The sequence below is a fragment of the Zootoca vivipara genome, chromosome 4, assembly GCF_963506605.1.
Source record: "Zootoca vivipara chromosome 4, rZooViv1.1, whole genome shotgun sequence".
NCBI lineage: Eukaryota > Metazoa > Chordata > Lepidosauria > Squamata > Lacertidae > Zootoca > Zootoca vivipara.
In genome coordinates, this window is record NC_083279.1 from 82,740,547 (window position 1) to 82,762,383 (window position 21,837).

The 21,837-nt window shown below is 44.4% G+C and overlaps 1 protein-coding gene across 2 annotated transcripts in view; it reads left to right on the forward strand.

The window, feature by feature from the left end:
* Positions 1-21,837, forward strand: part of GUCY1A2 (guanylate cyclase 1 soluble subunit alpha 2) — a 182,191-nt gene that overhangs the window by 91,756 nt on the left and 68,598 nt on the right. For both annotated transcript variants that reach the window (XM_060273854.1, XM_035114362.2), the window contains exon 5: positions 14,687-15,172. In XM_060273854.1, coding sequence (XP_060129837.1) covers positions 14,687-15,172 — 486 coding nt within the window. The remainder of the gene's footprint in view (positions 1-14,686; positions 15,173-21,837) is intronic.

Below are 21,837 nucleotides of genomic sequence, written 5' to 3' on the forward strand. Positions count from 1 at the left end.
CCCCTCGTGATGACCTTTACTGTTCATGTTCCTTGCACCTGCAAAGCCCAGATCTCCGCATGTACTGCTTATGATTCAAATGTCCCAGCAAAGTCCAAGGTGTCTCCTTCCCATTTCTGCTTCATGTAAGGCACATAGCCATGTGCAGAGTGCCTTCTTCCTTCTCCCCAGCTTGTTTCGTTTCCCCCGTTTTCATTTCAATCCAACTGCAAGCTGTTCTGCTCTGGCTAACTGCTAACCTTAAGTGTGAATGTGCAGAGTCTCAGCTTCGTACGACTGGAATACATTTATGGGTGTGACTTTCTCCTACAAGAGCTGGTGGCAGAGCCACTTACCTTGCCCAAGGGCCAAGGGGAGGGGGTATCAGTCACTGACATGCAGAGTACCTCTCTCTTAAGTGATGCTGTGACCTGTCGTCCCTGATGAGAAAAGACTATGTTCTCTGTGGCAGGAGTGCTAACAGGAGGTCTCAGCAAAAGAAGTTACTATGTGCAGTGGAGACGCTGAAAATGAGCCACAGGAAGTCTCCTTCTCAGAACCTAGCTATGTCCTGCAGTAATGATATGATTAGCAATCAAGACTCATTTAAACACCAGGCCTAGGTGGGGAGCGATTGTCATCAGCACTGAAAGAGGAATTAAGGTTTTCCCCAAAGCCATGAGCTTTGCAAAATGCTTCTTGAGAGCTGGTTTATGCTGGCTTGCTGATAACTGCAAACGGCTGTGTGTGACTAGAACTTTTCCAATCTGCTCGCCACACCACAAATCCAATGCTTTCCAGCAGAATCAATTTGCACATTCAGCCGCCAGTTAGCAGGTCATGCTATTTATTACATGTTTGTGTCCTACGCTTCCTCCAAGGATCTCATACTGTACATGGTTCTGCTCTCCACCTTCTCACAACAACCTTGCAAGGTAGGTTAGATGGACAGGGTTATGTCATTCAGTGACCAGGTCGGGCGCCCTGGCACTGAGGCGCGGAGATTGCTCCGGCGCCCCCGCCCTCGCAGCGCGCAGCATGGCTTCCGCACGGCTTTGCCGCGCAGCGCCCCCCCTGTCGGCCCCGTGCCCTGGCACCCCGCACCACCGGGACTGCACCTAGAGCCGGGCCTGCCAGTGACCTTGATGGCTGGATGAGGATCTGAACTTGGGTCTCCCCAGTTCAGCACTCATCACCACCACACCACATTGCCATACCTTCCAAACATCCCACTGATCAGAATCGGGATGCTCATTTTTTTTGTTCCACTGCTCTGGTACAAATAAGTTCATTTGCGCGAGACTCAAAAATGAGTGTCTTTTGGTCTGACGCTCTGGCACAAGACGGGCTCATGCCAGAGTGCTAGACCCAAAAGTAGGACATTTTGTGATCCACTCAGAATCTGGGATGACTTCTGTAGTTGCAGGATGTCCTGCTCAGATTGGGAGAGTTGATGGGTATGCATTGCCATAATGTATGAAACGGGCTCATGATTTTGTGGATATGATCCCAGGAGACAGGTCTAACAAGGTGATGAGAGGAATTTGGGGCTGGTACAGAGGTGTTTCAATTTTTAGTTGGGTGGGGGAGTACTGAGCTAGACCTGGGAAAAGGTGGGTGTTGGCCAGTGGTTATAGTGGTATCTCAGTGGTCTCCTGCTTGGCCCTGTCTCATGTTGGTGGCTTCGAGAACACTGTCCAACCATCTCGTCCTCTGTCGTCCCCTTCTCCTTGTGCCCTCCATCTTTCCCAACATCAGGGTCTTTTCCAGGGAGTCTTCTCTTCTCATGAGGTGGCCAAAGTATTGGAGCCTCAGCTTCAGGATCTGTCCTTCCAGTGTGCACTCAGGGCTGATTTCCTTATGCCTTCATGGGTAACGTTTATTTGACAAAGGCATGGTTAGAGTCCCTGAACAAGTGCAGAATGCAAAACAGTTGCTTTGAACTAACTCAGTTGCTGAATCACCTTTCTCTTCCTACACAGTGGACAAGATGCTAGAGAAAGGGCAGGAAAACAGGGGTCGGATCTGATGGGAGTTGTAATCTGCCAACATCTGGAGGGCCACGGGTTCCTTATCCTGTACAAGAGTCTTGCGAGGAACTTTGCTTAGCCCATGGAGGTGGTGGCAAACTTTCATAAGTGCTTCCTCTCATTTATAAGCACTGCACATTTATCAATACGCATTGTCAACAATGACTGGCTTCTGATTGGCATTTAGACCCCGAGATGAAAGAACCATCCACCGTTCTGCATTTGCCCAGCGTACATTGAAAACAATTTGTTTACCCTGTTCTCTGAGTAATGTGATGTTACCTGAGCTGAAGACCTTTATTGAGATGTAATGAGTGCCGAGGTTCCTCAATTCGTGGCACTAATGAAAGCGCTCCTCCGAGCAACACTTGGAGCTTTACATCTCTTTGTGGTATTTAATTCACAAACGGCGAGGCTGCATTGCTTCAGGAAAGATCCTGTGGCTAATTTGGTTGCAAAACTGGAAATGCACAAATCTCTGTGCATGAATAAATAAGTGGGCATTTAAAATGATAATAATAATTCTGCTTAACCTTTTCTGCGTAGTTATACAACAACATTATATCTAGCAGGAGGCAGTACTGCATCACTGTGAAACTTCTCTCTTCTGCTACTCATTGCCCTGTCTCTAGATTTCACAGCTCCCTCCGCAAGTTACACATCCCATCTGCACTATACACTTAGCACTTCTGTCAAATAGCCATGGCTTCCCCGGAAAAATCCTGGGAACTGCAGTTTGTTAAAAGGTGTTGATAGGTGTTAGGAGATCCTTATTCTCCCAACAGAGCTGCAGTTCTCAGTGTTGTACAACAATTCCCCTTTCCAGAGAACTCTGGGAATTGCAGCTCTGTGAAGGGAATAGAGCTTTATTAACAACTCTCTGCACCCTTAACAAGCTACAGTTCCCAAGGTTCTCTGTGAGAAGCCATGATGGTTTTTAAAGTGGTGTGATACTGCTGTATGAAACACTACACTGATTCTCTGCGGAAGAAAAGTTAACTCTCTCTTCAGTTTGCTAAAAGTTCCTTTCCTGGGTTTTCTGGAGGTGAGGTGGAATGACATTTTCAGGGACTTTTGAAAAATTCAGGGCTACCACCAAAAATGGTTGCTCCATTTTTGACAAGGAAAGGAAAGGAAGAAGAATTTCGCACAAAGACTTGCACAAAGACTACTACGGTGTGTGTCATAAAGAGAAGCTGTTGCAGTCTTCAAGCTTCAGTTTTGGCTGGACTTTTTTAAAAAAAGATTTCTTATTAAATAATTCATAAGAAGCTGCAAGGGCTTTTGATGCCGCCTGGGTCTGATTTAATCACAAGTAAAAATAGAATGGTTTGCCTGAACAAAATCACAAATCCCAGCTTTTGAGACTTGGGTATGAATTATTCCTACTAGTGCATTTCTGGCATTTATTGTAAAATATTCTCTTGCAGGAAGTATGCCGATATTTCTGAAATTGAATCTGGAGGAATAGGTGTGCAGTATTCTATGTTTCCCTTGATGTGAATACTGATTATTTGTCATAGGGGGAATGGAAAGATGCAGTGCTAGAAAAGTCAAGACAACACAGGCATATCAGTACTAAAAACCTTGGAGAAAATCTGCTTTTTTTTTTACCATATCAGATAATATGCCCACCTGGCATCAAAACATGTGATTTAACAACACAGTTGAAGCATAGTGATCAACCAGAGACTTACAAAGCCCTTACTTTGTTTCTTGCCCTTGCCACAAAGAATGTGGTCTTAGGAAAGCCACATTCTGCAATGTTTTGCGGATGAGAATGGGTGACATAGTTGTGTACTTGCACTCTGTCCTGACATCAGCAATCACTGCTTAAATCAGGGAAAGGGAAATCCATGGCCCTCCAGATTTTGTTGGACTCCCAACTCCTATCAATCCCAGTCAGTATGGGCAATTGTCAATGGTGATGGGAGTTGTAGTTCAACAACATCTGTACTTGTAGTTCAACAATATCTGGCGGGCCACTGGGTCCCTATCACTGCCCTAAGTTTCTTCCCTTCTAAAAGCTCTTACCTGACTGCTGCGTACTATATTAATTCACTCACTATAGTAGAATGTCCTGACCTGATTTCTAAATTGGATGTGGCTGTAAACTTACATTAAGGGTTTCCTTACTAACACACACACACACACACACACACTCACACACTCACACACTCACACTGTTCAATCTCACTATGGTTCTCGTGACACTTTTTATAGAATACCTACATCTCTTAACACTGGAAGGACAGATTGTGAAGCTGAGGCTCCAATACTTTGGCCACCTCATGAGAAGAGAAGAATCCTTGGAAAAGACCCTGATGTTAGGAAAGATTGAGGGCACTAGGAGAAGGGGGCGACAGAGGATGAGATGGTTGGACAGTGTTCTCGAAGCTACCAACATGAGTCTGACCAAACTGTGGGAGGCAGTGCAAGACAGGAGTGCCTGGCGTGCTATGGTCCATGGGGTCACGAAGAGTCGGACACGACTAAACGACTAAACAACAACACATCTCTGAAAACCTTCTGCAGTATTTGCTACTAGACCTTTCCTGTAACGATTTTCACATAGCAAGGGATTTCAGTAATTCAGCAAGGGGTGTCAAGACAATTGTGTTGTTGTTTTTATTACTGCAGGTAGATTTCATACCTATAATGAAGTGAAATATAAAATACAAAAAAATCCCACTGCTGTGCTTTCAATATTTCTGATTTATTTATTTGACTTACTTATTTACTGCTTTTGTATCCCAGATTTTTCTTGAAGGAGCTCAAGGTAGCATACATGGTTCTTTACCTCATTTAATCCCCACAACATCCCTGTTGGGTAGGCTACGTTGAGAGCCATCTGACTGACTCCAAGGTCACCTAGTGAGCTTCATGACCCTAGCCTGACACTCTAACCACCTTACAGGACATTTTACAAAATCCTCCTTATCTGAAGGAATCGTGACACAATTTCTAGAATTTTCAATCGATCGTAAAAGGGTTTTCCCAACCTAAGAGGAATGGTGTGCCAGTTTGTATTGCAGGCTTGGCTGCAAGAATATATGAGAACTTTCTGTGGTCTCTTGCAGGAAGAAGCAATATCTGCCATAAAGATCTCTTTGCAAAGGAGGGAGCTTGGGAAGATACAGTTATTAGGAACATGATCTTGCCTCGGGGCCTGGTATTGGCCCAGGGGAGTGGGACAGCAGGAGCTACTAGGAACACAGGTGGCGTGTGGGTTAAAGAAACACATGGAGCATAATCCACTGTTGATTCTCCTTTTTTTAAAAAAAATAAAATAAAAATAAACCCTGCAAAATCCCTAAAGCAAAACTTATCTGATTATATCAATGATGATGGGAAAGTTAACTGTATTTAAAGCAGCCATACTGATGTCATAAGAGAGCCATCTGAGTGAAGCTGTTATCTAAGAGCTGCTTCACAAGCGGCAAATTGCTCTACAACAGGAGTTGTCCAGTTCTGGGCACCACAGTTCAAGAAGGATACTGACAAGCTGGAACGTGTCCAAAGGAGGGCAACCAAAATGGTCAAAGGCCTGGAAACGATGCTTTATGAGGAACGGCTTAAGGTGCTGGGTATGTTTAGCCTGGAGAAGAGAAGGTTAAGGGGTGATATGATAGCCATGTTCAAATATATAAAAGGATGTCATATAGAGGAGGGTGAAAGGTTGTTTTCTGCTGGTCCAGAGAAGCGGACACGGAGCAATGTACAAGCTACAAGAAAGAAGATTCCACCTAAACATTAGGAAGAACTTCCTGACAGTAAGAGCTGTTCGGCAGTGGAATTTGCTGCCAAGGAGTGTGGTGGAGTCTCCTTCTTTGGAGGTCTTTAAGCAGAGGCTTGACAGCCATCTGTCAGGAATGTTTTGATGGTGTTTCCTGCTTGGCAGGGGGTTGGACTGGATGCTCTTCCAACTCTATGATTCTAAGATCTGTGGTCCTCCAATCGTCGTCGGACTCCCATCTCTCTTCTTCCTCAGCCAGGATGGCCAGTGGGCAGGGATTATGGGAGTTGTAGTCTGGAGGGCCACAGGTCCCCTGTGCCTATACAGGAATATTCCTTTTGTGGGGAAAACCTGTTTGTCTGTGTTTGTATCATGTACAATGAGTATTCCTTATATCTACACATAAGGAGCTTCCAGACAACAGTAGCAAAGGGACCCCTAACCATTAGGTCCAGTCGTGACTGACTCAGGTTACGGCGCTCATCTCGTGTTATTGGCCGAGGGAGCCGGCATACAGCTTCCAGGTCATGTGGCCAGCATGACAAAGCCGCTTCTGGCGAACCAGAGCAGCACATGGAAACGCTGTTTACCTTCCCGCTGTAGCGGTACCTATTTATCTACTGGCACTTTGACGTGCTTTTGAACTGCTAGGTTGGCAGGAGCTGGGACCGAGCAACAGGAGCTCACCCCGTCGCAGGGATTCGAACCGCCGACCTTCTGATCGGCAAGCCCTAGGCTCTGTGGTTTAACCCACAGTGCCACCTGGGTCCCTTAACAGTAGCAAAGGACTAGTCTAAAACAACAGCACAGCACCCGTAGCTAGTGCTAGGCCTCTTCTTTCCTAACTGTGCAGTTCTGTATCTGGTCTCCACACAATATATAGCTGTCTTTCATACCCTGGACCCACTCTAATCCCAAATATGCATATGGGGACCCATTTCTTAACCTTTTACCATAAATTTTGGGGTAGCGCTCCTGTTACGACCCAGCTTGGATCAATCCTCACCAACTGAGGACCAGGGCAGTAGACAACCTGCTTCTCGGGGACTTTCCTTGGTTCCTCCTTCCTGTAAAGAGTTTCTGCTTTTGCTACTGCTCTAGAGTGGGGAGAGTTTTTTTACTGCCTCCACGGCCAGTGCTATCTTTCTTGAAAAAGAGGTGCCAGAACTCACCATGAACGCCTCCCTTGTTCTCTTATAATGGAAAAGGTGCCCACCTGAGAGGTGCCAGAACTGAGTTCTGGTGAGTTCTGGCTGTAAAAAAGCCCTGCCTTCACTCCAGAGATGGAAAAGGAACATACATGCCCAGCAGCACTGGCACACACAGTACTTTCATCCCCCCACCCCTCAAAAGGAAAAGTTCCTCTCCTGTTAACTGGAAGACCTGCTGGTTGAAGCTGTTGGAGACACACTCATCCACCCACCCCAGTTCCCTGTAAAAACTTTTGTTGCCATAGCTGCTGTTGTTGTGGAAGAAGGGAGGGGGTTGCTTCTCTCCCCACCACCACCTAAAAAGCAGCTTGTGTGCCCCAATGTTAGAGTAAGGCAGCACACAGTGCTTCATACAAAGGGAAAGAATGGAAGAGGTAAGCCAGGCAACTTTGGAAGAGCAGTTATGTATCTGGCCTTAAGTGGCTCATTGCAGTGGTAATGACGTGGGTGGCGCTGTGGTCTAAACCACTGAGCCTCTTGGGCTTGCCGATCGGAAGGTTGGTGGTTTGAATCCCCATGACAGGGTGAGCTCTCGTTGCTCGGTCCCAGCTCTTGACAACCTGGCAGTTCAAAAGCATACCAGTGCAAGTAGATAAATAGGTACCATTGCGGTGGGAAGGTTAACAGCGTATCTGTGTGCTCTCGCACTTGTCACGGTCCTCCATGCACCAGCAGCAGTTTAGTCATGCTGGCTACATGACCTGCAAAGCTGTCTGTGGACAAACACCGGTTCCCTCGGCCTGAAAGCGAGATGAGTGCCACAACCCCATAGTTGCCTTTGACTGGACTTAACCGTCCAGGGGTCCTTTACCTTTTTTAAAAAAATGATGGGAGGGTTGAACAGCTAATCATCTACCACAGCACAGTTCCAGAATTATTGAGACAACAGTGCTGTTGATCTGTGTTTGAGTGGAAAGCCAGTGTGGTGTAGTGTTAAGAGTTAAGACTCGTAATCTGGGGAACTGGGTTTGCGTCTCCGCTCCTCCACTGGGTGACCTTGGGCTAGTCACACTTCTTTGAAGTCTCTCAGCCCCACTCACCTCACAGAGTGTTTGTTGTGGGGGAGGAAGGGAAAGGAGAATGTTAGCCGCTTTGAGACTCCTTCGGGTAGTGATAAAGCGGGATATCAAATCCAAACTACTCCTCCTCCTCCTCCTCCTCGTCTTCGTCTTCTTCTCCTCCTCCAAAATTTGCTACAAGCAACCACTATGAAAAGCTGGACTCGCAGCTGAAGTGGGAGGCAGGTGGGACAGGAATGCAACAGGGTAGGAGATGCTGGGTTCTGAGGGTAAACAAGAGAGCAAGTGGTGTTACCACCCTAGAAAAAAATGTGAAATGAACCATAGTGTATGTCCCAGTGAAATGGGAACACTGCCTCCCTCAACAAAGCACTTGCCACTTCCAGGAGTTGCCCCATCAGCCCAGTCCTCCTAGCTTTCTAGACTAGGATCAAGAAGGCAAGTGGTTAACCAAACTCCCTAAAGCATCTTGTCCATGTCCTTGAGTCACAGTCATGGGAACTTATCCCGAACAACTAGACCGTTGTTAGGGCAACACTCATGGAGCTACAGTTCCCAGAATTCATTGCGAAAAACCACGGCTGTTAAAGTGGTATAAGTGCTTTAAATGAATGGTGCAGATGCAACCATACTGAGATTTAGGGCATCAACAAAGAGTCATGCATCCATCAGATTTTTATAATAAAATATTATTGTGAATATAAAAAGTTAATATTTAAAAACAACAACCCATAAATCCAAGTTTCCAAATGAAACTCCCCCCCTCCCTCCTATTGTGCTTATTTTGTTGTTGATGTTGTTGTGAGGGATTGTTATCTTATCATGTTAATTTTATTTAATTTTTATTTCGGCATCCCTCATCTGCTAGCTGAAGTGATACACCACCTCTTCATCCTCCCCCAAGTGTATATGATCCAAGCAGGCAGTGCTTTTTTCCTTATTACATGAAGAGTTGGGAAATAGCTCCTGTATTTGGACTAATGTCTTATTCAGCCTCGAGGTTCTCATGAATGTGCTCAAGCTGCTGCATTCTTTATTAGATGCCGTATTCCGTGCTCCGAAACACAATAAGGGGCCCGCATCTTTTCAGAACCCCTGCTTGAAACTCCATATTCCGAAAGCCAAGCAGGTGTCTGTTTTGTGGGTGCTGCATCACTGGGAAGGCAACCTTTGTTGGCTAATTGGCTCTGCAGTTCTTTAATGGGTGTGTTCTTTTATCTTCCACGTTTATCTTCTTTTCACAGCAAATTGGCTGACGTTTATCAATCCCACATGTCTCCTCCCTCTCCCTTAATAACAGCTGCTTGCATTCCTGATGCTGTTTCTCCTGCATCACAGATAAATCAAAAAGGCTAAATTTGCTGTCTCGGGGGTTGGAAGTCTGTTGCACATTGCATAACACCCTGGAGACTTCTATAAATAACTTGAAATTTGTAACGGTAGCTCTTCTGCGGCGAGGAATAATGTCTCTTGACAATTCACTCGGCTGGAAGCTCAAATGGGGGGAGATCAGACAAAAGGTGCCACCTTTTTATGGTCGAGGGGGGGGCACCAAGAATCTTTATGCCCCCCCCTATAAAGCTCACTGCACAATGTCCTAATCATATGATCAAAACTGCTGCTTATCTCTGTTGCCATGTTTATTGCAATGTTCAAGTATGTTATTGGGTTTTAACACATGAGTAGTCTTCTAGGGCCAAGATCGTCAGCATAGTGCCTTCTGGGTAGCAATGGGGAGAAATGTGATTTAGTTTGTACTTAAAAGGGTGTCTACCTAGTTTGCAAGGGAATGGCAACATGGCCATCCTTCCTAATTTGCTCTTCTCCATATTTTATAATGTAGTTCTCCAGGCAAGGGATGCTTACTGTCACAGGATCGCTGGTGGCTACTCTAGAGTAACGACGCCAAGACGTTGCCTTTTCATGCTTTTATTATGTGCAGACTATTTACAGTGCGGCAGCTATACAATATACATGTTCTCAGTCTGGGTCAGTACCCCAGAATGGGGATTCCCACGTTTTCCTCCAACAAAGTAGTCTTGGGATCCCCAATCTCCTCCCCCTCTTCTTCACGCGCAACTCCGGAACTGGAGGGATGGGTCTCCTGGCTGTGCTTTCCGACCTCCCTCTTTCCCTTTCCCTTCCTTCCTCTCCTGGTCGGCGCAGGGGCTCTGTGACCCTGTCAGACCCCTGCCCTCTGCTTCCTGTTTCTCCGCTGGAATCATCTCCCTCCCCACTCCCACTGGTGCTTGGAGAGGAACTCGTTGTCACGATGGGAGGGGGTAGTCTATAGTTCCTGTCCCTCACACTTACAAAAAATACATATGCTACGATTAATTGTACACAAAAATGCATAGATTGGTGGAAAAAAATTCATTGTTTTACAGGAAATTGCAAAAATGTGCATATAGGGCAAAATTACACATGAATTGTGTATATTAGGAGATATTCACACTAAAAAGCTGGTGAGTTTTCATGAGTATTTAAGAAAATACTTGCAAACTGACATGGAAATGTGGAGAACTGAAGTTTAGACTGGAAAAATTTGAAACTGAGAGAAACCAAAATTATAATTTATTGCATTTATATCCCACCTTTTTTCTCCAAGGACCTCAAGGTGGTGCACATGGTTCTGTGTGTCTTCATTTAATCCTCACAACAACCCTGTGAGGTAGGTTAGGATGAGATGCAGTGACTGGCCCAAGGTCACCCAGAGATCTTCATGGATGAGTGGGGATTTGAACTCTGGCTTCCCAGGTCCTAGTCCATTACTCTAACGGTTGTGCCACACTAGCAGATTTGTTCATCCCTACCTACAGATATTGTTGAACTGTCATCAGCCAAAGCCGGGATGGCCAGTGGTAAGGAATGATGGGAATTGTGGTCCAACAACTTCTGGAGGTCTACAGGTTTCCTAGGTTCCCAATATCTGCTGTAGGATTTAATGGGAGTCCCTATTCAGCTCTGTCATCCTTGGTGTGGTGTGGGGCTCTTAAGGGATTATCATATTTGATAAATAGGTCTGTAATATCCTTGGAGGTAGAAGTGAAAGTCTCTTATCATGAACTCCTATCATGAATCCTGCTCCTGGTCCCCTGAGTTTGGACTACATTTAGACCCAAGACACTAGGATTGTCAAAGCTATCTCCTATGAATTACTCCTTCATGCTGTATCGGAGTCCAAGATGATGATGATGCTATCTGAAGAAGTGTGCATGCACCCGAAAGCTCATACCAATGACAAACTTAGTTGGTCTCTAAGGTGCTACTGGAAGGAATTTATTTATTTTGTTTGTTTCGACTACGGCAGACCAACACAGCTACCTACCTGTAACTAGATGACTGATCAGTTAGCCACCTTTTACCCTAAGATGCTAGGGCAGGTTACAACAATTTACAACAATTTAAACAAATTTAAAAGCAAAGAGCAATTTTTCATACAAATGACCCAATGTGTCAAGCTAGAGGTGCCCGTTTTGGGTGCTTACAGATATAATGTATGCAAAGTGCACAATGAAAATACTCTGGTAGTGCTATCTTAACAACTAGTTTTCGTAATAAGTTTAGATGGCCCTTAACATACACCGAAGGTCAGCTATTGCTTACTCTCAAATTAGGTACTAGTTACAGGTAGGTAGCCGTGTTGGTCTGATGCTGTCAAAACAAAATAAAAAAATCCTTCCAGTAGCACCTTGGAGACCAACTAAGTTTGTCATAGGTATGAGCTTTCGTGTGCATGCACACTTCTTTAGATAGCATCATCATCATCTTGGATTTTGATACAGCATGAAGGAGGAATTAATAGGAGATAGCTTTGACAATTCTAGAGTCTTGGGTCTAAATGTAGTCCAAACTCGGGGCTCATGTATCTGAAGAAGTGTGCATGCACACGGAAGCTCATACCTGTGACAAACTTAGTTGGTCTCTAAGGTGCTACTGGAAAGATTTTTTTTATCTCAAATTAGGTGTGAGGTTATTACGTGCTTGCAAGGATGATGACTGCAAATGTTTGAAAACCAGGACCTGATGCTAGAGAAGGCTGAAAGATAAAACCCGTTAGCATCAAATGAAAGGCTTGCTCTCACAAGGCACATGAAATCACTTTAAGCCAGGGCGGACCTTTTTCAGCCTGAGGACCATGTTTCCATCAGGGCAACCTTCTGGTGGCCACATTTGGGTTGGACAACCTTCCGGGTGCAGCCAAAGTGGATGGAGCGATGAATTTTACTTTTTCAACAGTAGGCTAGTTCCGATACATACAGAGCTCTGTAACCTCCAGCAAGGCAAGCAAGAGGTATTATCAGAGTTCAAGTGCACATTGCAGCCAGGCTGTGAAGTGGGAATGGTGAGGTTTGAGGTCTAGAGAAAAGTTGTGTGGCTAAGGAGGAGGTATATAGAGAGAGTCCCAAGGCCCAAAAAAAGAGTTCTGCAGGGCTGTATTGAGGGCATGGGGGCTGAAGTTATACATCCCTGCTTTAAATGGTTGCTCCACCATCACTTAAGAGATTCAAGCAGTTGCCTTTATTGAGAGAGAACGAACTCATTTCCTCTTTGGCCTTACATTGGTCTCAGAGTATGAGGAGAGGAAATTCACTGGGTCCATATCTAGCAGCAGTTTAGGAGTCGATGTGAGACATTTAAACACATTTAAATAATAATAATTCCAGAATATTGTGACAGAGCAGTCCTACGCATGTTTAATCAGAAGCAACCCCCAGCATCACAAATCTTTATAGTGCATTGCCTAACAAGGTATTTTCTAAATATGAAGGTTCCTCACCAATATATTTGAACAGGTTAACTTTGTGAACGTCTCAAGAATTTAAATGATTGTATTCCCCCCATCACACTTTGAAATTGGTCTCTTTCTATTTGATTCCCTTTCCCCTAAATTACTTTTTGTGAGTCTTTTGGGATTTCATTTCATGCTGGGAACAATTTTGCAATGTTATAGTCAAGGACCAGAAAAAACCCTGTGAGGACAAACTCTTGTGGAGCAAATGTTCACAGTTACCAGAGTTAATAAGCTCTCTAGTTCCAGGTTGACAAAAGATGTTGCAAGTGCAACTTTTATGATACAACTAAATTTGTTATTAAAAAGATGTTTGTGTACGGGGAACACTATCTTCTTCTTCTTTTACAGCTTGTTTCTCTTATGCTGTTCCATACCTTGCACACTGATGGTGTAATAATAATAATTATATTAATAAGCAGAAGAGTGGCAGCTAAATAAATAGATAAATACATAAATAATGTTAATGCTGTATTAAGTAAAATAATACTGATAATTAATACTAACACTCTTTGGGACATGAACAGGGCTGGCCAAGTTTACTCCTCCAACATCCTATTAGTGAGTGTCTGCCACAAACTTTGCAGTGGCATGCCGATAACTGAATCCTGGATGCATGTTACCAAAACCAAATGAATGTAAAATCTTTTAAAGTAGCAGCCGTTTTTGTGCACGGAGCAGCAAAACATGAGTAAGCCTGGGAGAGACATCAAAACCCAGATTGCAAACTGCTGAGCAAGTTTCTTCTGTTCTGCAGAGTTTCAACCTTCTCCTAATGTGGCCTTTTCAACTTATTTACAGATCAAGTATGATATGGTTTTTAAAATAAAAAATGAGGTGAGCATTTTAATATCTTGGTGTACCAACAGCTGCTACATCCAGGACCACCTACATGCAATTATGCTGGATATGCTCTTTACTCCCAACAGATGGGATGGGATGCAGAGACATGAGTTCCCTCATTAGGAAGACAGTGTGTGAATCAGCCCTCCATCTGGGGATCCCGCTTTCAGTCAGCAGACAATTGCGCTTTCGGGGTGACCCTGTGGCCTAGCACGTGTCTCTCTAACTACATCTTTACATTTAAAAAAACCTTATGAAAACTTATTAATTCCCTTGCAACTTTGATGAACTCCCTACTTAATCTGCAATTTTCATCGTGTATTTTCTTTCTCTGTATTTTCTTTGTTTTTTTTGGGGGGGGGTGCTGTCTTCTGGTGTAATTTATCAGCATTCTTGAGCATTGTCGGTAGTCCTGAGAATTAGCTACCAGGAAGATCTATATACAGTCACACCTTGGATCCCGAATGCCTTGTGAGTCAAACATTTTGGCCCCTGAATGCTGCAAACCCGGAAGTGAGTGTTCTGGTTTGTGAAAGTTCTTTGGAACCCGAACGTCCGTCATGGCTTCCGTGGCTTCCGATTGGCTACAGGAGCTCCTTCAGCCAATCGGAAGCCACACCTTGGTTTCTGAACATTTTGGAAGTCGAAAGGATTCCGTTCGACTTCCGAGGTACGACTGTACAGACTTTAGATATGTACAGAGAATGTATAATGGGCAAATTAGTTGAACCTGCAAGCTGATGTTTATATGTGTTTCCTGGTGTTAATGATACAATAGAGCCCTCCCAAACAGTGGCTGGTTGGGTGGCGGACTCTTCTTCTCTGGAGGTATTGAAGCAGATTCTTGGAAGTTCTTCTGTCAGGGATTCTGCAGTTGCATCCTGCACTGAGCAGGGATTTGACGACCTCCCAATATAGTTTGTAACTGTAGTTCTGTGCATCCCAGGAAGCACATTGAAATTCCCCTTTGGACCTTCGACAGATTTGAAAGCTTACTTTGAGATTTCTAGCCATGCATAATTGCTTATATGTATATATCTCTCTATATATTATTACTGCATTTGTGTACTTTGCAGGTGATGGAAATCAAAGGACAAATGATTCACGTCCCGGAATCAAACTCCATTTTGTTTCTGGGCTCTCCTTGTGTGGACAAGCTGGATGAGCTCATGGGCCGAGGCCTCCACCTTTCAGACATACCAATTCACGATGCCACCCGCGACGTCATCCTCGTTGGGGAGCAGGCCAAAGCCCAGGACGGCTTGAAGAAACGGATGGACAAACTGAAGGCAACGCTGGAACAAACACACCAAGCCCTGGAAGAAGAGAAGAAGAAAACGGTGGATCTCCTTATTTCCATCTTCCCGGAAGAAGTGGCTCAGCAGCTGTGGCAAGGGCAGCAAGTTCAGGCCAGGAAGTTCGATGACGTCACCATGCTCTTTTCTGACATAGTTGGCTTCACAGCGGTCTGCGCCCAGTGCACTCCCATGCAGGTGATCAGCATGCTCAACGAGCTCTACACGCGATTTGACCATCAGTGTGGATTCCTGGATATCTATAAGGTAACACCCTTCCGCTCCCTCTGGCCCTATTAAACTCCTCTAGACAATAGCATAGTAAGGATATTGTTTTCTCAGTAACATAAAGGTTGGTCTAGGTGACTGGTAGTTATATGGTGATCACTGGGCAGTTGACTTGGGGTGGACGGGACAATTTTGGTATGGTATGCACAGGTGGAATAAGCAATTGTATTTCTACTGACTTGGGATTGTTACTCTCGCTGCAGATTGAGGCTGGAATGAGGGGCCAGAGATTGTGGCAACTTTGAACTTAATAGGCTAAATGCTGGGAAGATTCACGGAGCTGTATGGTACTTACTTACGAAACCATCAGTCGTGGAGACATGGAAGAAGGAAATGTAGAGAGAGGCTGTGTTTGGGGTGCTGGTTACATACATGTGAGGTGGAAGTGCCCAAGTCCATTGTTTTTGAGTGGCAGGATCCCTCATGGGAGTTGATGAGAGACCATTTTTCTTAAGGCAGTCCTCTTTGGAGGAAAGAGGACTGGAGACTTGTACTATCTTCTGTTTATTTAATACATATGTTGAGCCGGTAGTAGTGGGGTACTTAACAATCATGTAACTACATCTGTTCAGCCATCTCAAAATCCAGTCAGATTTCAGTACATAAAAAATTAGCTTGTCTAATCCCTAAAAAAAAAATTCAAGTCATAGCAGGCAAATGTTTTTCACCCCACCCCCCAAACTTTCCAGGTGATTGTTATTTCTAAGTACCTGACAGCTTGATGCAAAGAATTTCTCTGGAAGATAATTATCCATCAATCAGCTTCCTTTGCCCGTAGTTCCAGCATGCTTAAGAGGCAAGGAAATTCCTTCAAGGTTTGTGTGATGGGAGGGGGGGGGGAATGATCGCAAACCAATTGAGGATGAGCCTTGGCATATTTTAAGATATTATAATTTAAAATATTTGGATGTTGCCTTCTAAGTACCCAGTCCAACATAAACAAGAAGGGAGGGATTTGAGAAAGCTGTTTTAAGGAGGCAAACCTTTTTTTCTGGCTCCAAGGGGCCACACTTTGAACACTACATAAAAATAAATAGATAAATCACAAGCTATCCGCTCCCTTCATCCCCGAACCGCACTGAAGCTTAAATGCATTCTGTTTACATGCTTGCCTTATGGTGTTTTTGATTTCCCACAGCTGTAGTTGAGCCTCCCTAATCCATATTCATGCAGGGAGTTTCTTGAACAGAGAACCAAGGTTTTATCGTTCTAGTGACTACGAAGAGGGAAGGCCACTGGCATTTCTCTCTCTGCTATGGATGGCCACATTTATCAGCAGCTGCCCGACTGGACCCCAAATCACTGTAAATAATCCATTTGCTGCTATCCATCACTCTCTGCAGCCTCACCTTGAAAACTTGTCCTTCAGGTTTTGGTGTCTTCTGCTTTGCGGTGTGCTTTGTTTAAGGCACTGTGCAAGGTAGGCTAATGCTTAAATCTAGCAGGCTTGTCTTAAGATGGTGTTAGGATCACTCAGGGCTCTGGTTCCAGTGAAGCATCAATCTCATGAGTTCCCATAGCAAGTTCCTGGTGCCAGTCATGTGAACAAATGAAAGGTCTGTGAGATTGAAACTTGAAATTGCTGCATTGCACTTCAAAATTGGGGGCGGGGGCGGGGGGGGATGGCATAGAAACAGAATCATAGAATCATAGAGTTGGAAGAGACCACAAGGGCCATCCAGTCCAACCCCCTGCCAAGCAGGAAACACCATCAAAGCATTCTTGACAGATGGCTCCAAAGAAGAAGACTCCACCACACTTCTTGTCAGCAAGTTCCACTGTCGAACAGCTCTTACTGTCAGGAAGTTCTTCCTAATGTTGAGGTGGAATCTTATTTCTTGTAGCTTGAATCCATTGCTCCGTGTCCGCTTCTCTGGAGCAGCAGAAAACAACCTTTCACCCTCTTCTATATGACATCCTTTTATATAGGTATTTGAACATGGCTATCATATCACCCCTTAACCTTCTCTTCTCCAGGCTAAACATACCCAGCTCCCTAAGCCGTTCCTCATAAGGCATTGATTCCAAGCCTTTGACCATTTTGGTTGCCCTCCTCTGGACACGTTCCAGCTTGTCAGTATCCTTCTTGAACTGAGGTCCCCAGAACTGGACACAGTATTCCAGGTGAGGTCTGACCAGAGCGGAATACAGTGGTACTATTACTTCCCTTGACCTAGACGCTATACTCCTATTGATGCAGCCCAGAATTGCATTGGCTTTTTTAGCTGCTGCATCACACTGTTGACTCATGTCAAGTTTGTGGTCTACCAAGACTCCTAGATCCTTTTCACATGTACTGCTCTCAAGCCAGGTGTCTCCCATCCTGTATTTGTGCCTTTCATTTTTTTTTTGCCCAAGTGTAGTACTTTACATTTCTCCCTGTTTAAATTCATCTTGTTTGTTTTGGCCCAGTTGTCTAATCTGTTACGATCATTTTGAAGTGTGATCCTGTCAAGCAAACAGACATTTGCTTGACACACCACCTCTTTGATCCTTTTCACAGCTCGGGTTCACTTGTGGGATCAACTCTTTGGTCTCTGATGAAGAGACAACAACAATAATTTATTTGTACCCCACCCATCTGGCTGGGTTTCCCCAGCCACTCTGGGCGGCTTCCAACAAAAAGTTAAAATACATTAAGATGTCACACATTTAAAAACTTCAGATGTCCTCTAAATGTCAGGTAGTTGTGATCTGAGCGTTATGTACAGCTTTTCAAATGTGCTGAAGCAGAGCAGGTTTTGTATATGTGTTTTATTTATTAATTGAAATATTTATAACCTGGCTTATATCAGATTGATCTCAGGATGGGGGTGGGGGATCAGAACTCATTTAGAGCAGTTACAGGTAGGTAGCCGTGTTGGTCTGAGTCGAAGCAAAATAAAAAAATTCCTTCAGTAGCACCTTAAAGACCAACTAAGTTTATATTTTGGTATGAGCTTTCGTGTGCATGCACACTTCTTCAGATACCTGTGGCAAAGTTTCCTGGCATATTCTGTGGGATACGTTGATTGAAGGGGGTTCTTAATTCTAAGACCCTTAGAATACATAACAGGAACAATATCCAGGTTCTTGCATCTGGTCAGAAATATTATTCTTCAGATACTGAAGAAGTGTGCATGCACACGAAAGCTCATACCAAAATATAAACTTAGTTGGTCTTTAAGGTGCTACTGAAGGAATTTTTTCATTTAGAGCAGTTAGTGTATCCAAAAAGCAAATAAAACATTGTGTCAAGAAAATGTATGGCTTTGAAAATAATTATTAAAAGAGATTGGCACAAGTGTGAAACAAAGGTTAAATCAGACATCTTCAGATTCTGGTTTGTAGGTCTTAAAGCACTTGCTGGCATGGAGGTGGCTCGCCTTTTTCGTTTCCTGCTGCTAAATTACACATTAAACGGCATCTAAAAATATACTTCTCTGATGTTATTCTCCCGTGTAAGTAATTGGTGTAGTTGCTATAGAGATATTAGATTATCACAAAGGAGATGGCTTACGTGATAGCAAAGGGGAGGAGAGATCATGTATGAGCCATAATCTACGCTCTTCTCTCTCTCTTTTTACAAAAATGCATGTAGGCAAGCAGAACATTACGTGTGCAATGCAGTCCTGTACAGGTCTACTCAGGAGATAGCCCCATTGGGTGCAGTGGAATTTGCTATGTAAATTATCATAGGATTGCTGCTTAATCCACTGTTGCTAGAAGCAACTAGAAATGGAGAGCTTCAGTTTTCACAGAACATTTCTGAATTACTGTGTTAACTTGCCCCAGAGTTGAGCAGACGCTCTTCTTAACTTTCTCCTTCTTCACGTTTTCTGCCAAAGAAAGGATTCCCTTTAGGCATTCCTTCTCAGCATCCCTTACGGAAGTGTTTGCTTATTCATGTACACCTTGTGTCCTCAGTGAGGTCATCACATAGCTAAAGCTGATTGAGAGGAATGCTGTCCCATTCACTACATGAAACCTGATTTGATCATCCATATGGTTAAGCCAAAAAGGCAGAGGAGGCAGCAACAGTGTTTAGATGGGCAGGAATAGAGCAGAAAAGGGGCTGGCACAAGTTTTCGATGCTATTTGAGGGAGAGCTGATGCTTCCCGAGGCTCTCAAGAGCGTTACATACAATCATGTTTTGCTCTGATGGAGGACCCAGGGGAACGGAGGGTCTTCCCAGGCCATGGCGGGATAGGAGAGTGCTTGCTTCGCTTCCGCTTTGCCGCAGTGGTAGAAAATACCATTTAACAGCAGGAAACTATCAATCTTGTAGAGTTTAACAGCAATATTTGCAAAGTGGCAGCGGCACAGGCACTCTCTGGGGCTGCCTCTCTCAGTATGCGCCACTCTGAAGAAGGACCCTCCCAGGATGCGGCTGACCCACTGCCAGAGAGCCCTGTAGGAGTGCCGCTAATGGCTTTGCTGCAGTAGCAAGGTGGCGGCAGCTCTCCTAGACCTCAATAGTGGCAGGTAAGCAACTTGTGCTGACTGAGGGCTGGTCCACACTTTCACTTGTCCCGTGCCTAGAAAGTACAGGTCTGAGAGGTTTTCTGCTTGACACCCAAGTGGTTCCCCACTTGCCACATTCCTTTCCCAGGGAAAACACACACTTCCGCTCTAAATCGGAGCAAATGTTGATCCAGAAAAAAATTGAATTGCTGTTTGCTCCAATTGCACTCTAAAGAGCAGTTTTCCCCGGGAGCAAGCAGGAAGTGTGGATAAGCCCTCAGACAAATATCTCTATTCCTGGCTAGTTTGAGCATCATCTTCACAACCTGATGGGGTGGGTCAGTGCAGAAGCAGACAAAGCCAAGGAGACAATGACCTGAGCTGGATTGTAAAAGATGAATATTTGCACAATCTTAGGCGGGTTATATCCCACCAAAATTACAAATTTTGTACTTGGAAATTAAAAGGCCAAGGTTTCAGCTAGAGAGACCAAACCCCTGCTCAGCAATGACATTCACTGATTGACTTTGAGCAAATCACCCTTTCTTTCGGGTTATCTTCCCTCAAGCAGTCTTTTCTGAGAATACAGTAATAAGATCCTGTGTATACCACTCTAAACCGCTCAGTGAATGGGCACGATGTAAATCTGATAACCAAATCTGATTGAATAAATAGGCTTGACAACTTAAGTTGTTTTACTTTATATTCATCAAGGCTTATGTGCTTTCACGAGCCCTTTGATCGGCAGAAATGCCACCAAAGCAGCCGGCATGTTGCTGCAAAGATTAAAAAAGGAATTCACCTAGAAGCCTTACCAAGAAAAGAGCCAGCTCCGAATTTTGCAACGCAGTTGGTTCTCTAGCCAAGTAATGTGCATAAAAATGCATGTGTTGGTGTAAATCACATACAAAATAGGCTAGGGGAAGATTGCTTTCAAAAGCATGTATATTACGGGACATTACATATAAAATTGTGCACTATATACTAGGAGAATTGGTACACCAATAAATTTCCAAAAGGACGTTTATCATAAACTGATTCAGAAACGTGTAGAACTGAATTTACTGTTGGAAAATTGAGAATCTGGAATTGACAGATTCACCCTGGGGGAAGGCTTGCAGCCTCTTTGGTTTTAAAAGGAATTTATGTATGATGGACCCTACTGGTGCAGCAATAAAATGGCTAGTAGGTCAGGGGTCCCTTTACCTTTTTTATGTTTGCAAAGCTAAGCAGGGGATGGTATGGTTTCGGATTGGATGAGGCCCCACGTGTTGAGATTCCTGCATTGCAGGGGGTTGGATTAGATGACTCCAGGGTCCCTTCCAACTCTATGATTCTCTGATGCTTCTCTCTCTGGTGACATGGAGATCCATATTCCATTTATGACTGATAAAACTGTGGCTCACACACCCTCATCATATGCACCGAACTGCATATTTCAGTTGAACCTACTGAGCCTAGCAGCCCGATCTTATGCATGCCTACTTAAAAGCAAGTCCAGTCAATTTCAAAGGCGCTTGCTTTGATTCATGATTCCTGTGCACTTTTGAAAAATTGTTCCCATGTGTTTTGTTTTTTATATAGTTGAGGTTTTAGACTGCCAGCGCTGTAAAGTCTTGTGTTTGGTTTTTGTTTTTTTACTTGGAGGGGGGGGGGAAATGACAAAATGTCATTTAATATCAGGTAGAGAGAGTACATGTCGAGAATTGATTGCTTCTTTCCATTCCCTTGAAAATAGCTGTCTATGGCTCAACACATTGTTCTCGTCAGAATTTCCCTTTATCCTGGGTTCTCGAGGCTTCCTGCCCTGACTGCTAAGCAGAGGTGGTAGAAAGAAGTTAGTACCAGTGCTTTCCTGGGCTTGCCAGTGTGAAAGATCAGAGAGAGAGAGAGAGAGAGAGGGAGAGAGAGAGAGGGAGAGAGAGAGAGAGTTTAAATGCCTGTAGGGCTCACGAAAGCAATTGCTTCATAATTAGACTCTTGGGGAAGGAACTGGGATTTGCAGGGGGGAGGAAGCCCTCAGAAGAGCACACATTTAAGCAGATGGATGGGTTGCCATTTGGAATCTCTTCCTGTTCGCTTGGGTGGGAATGGTTTCCCACCAACCTGTGGACTGTGTGCTGCTCACGTAGGCTGGTTTTCAAAAGCCGGCTCCCTTGTGGATGCAGCATTGCTACGCTGCTGGAAGAAGGAGCACCAG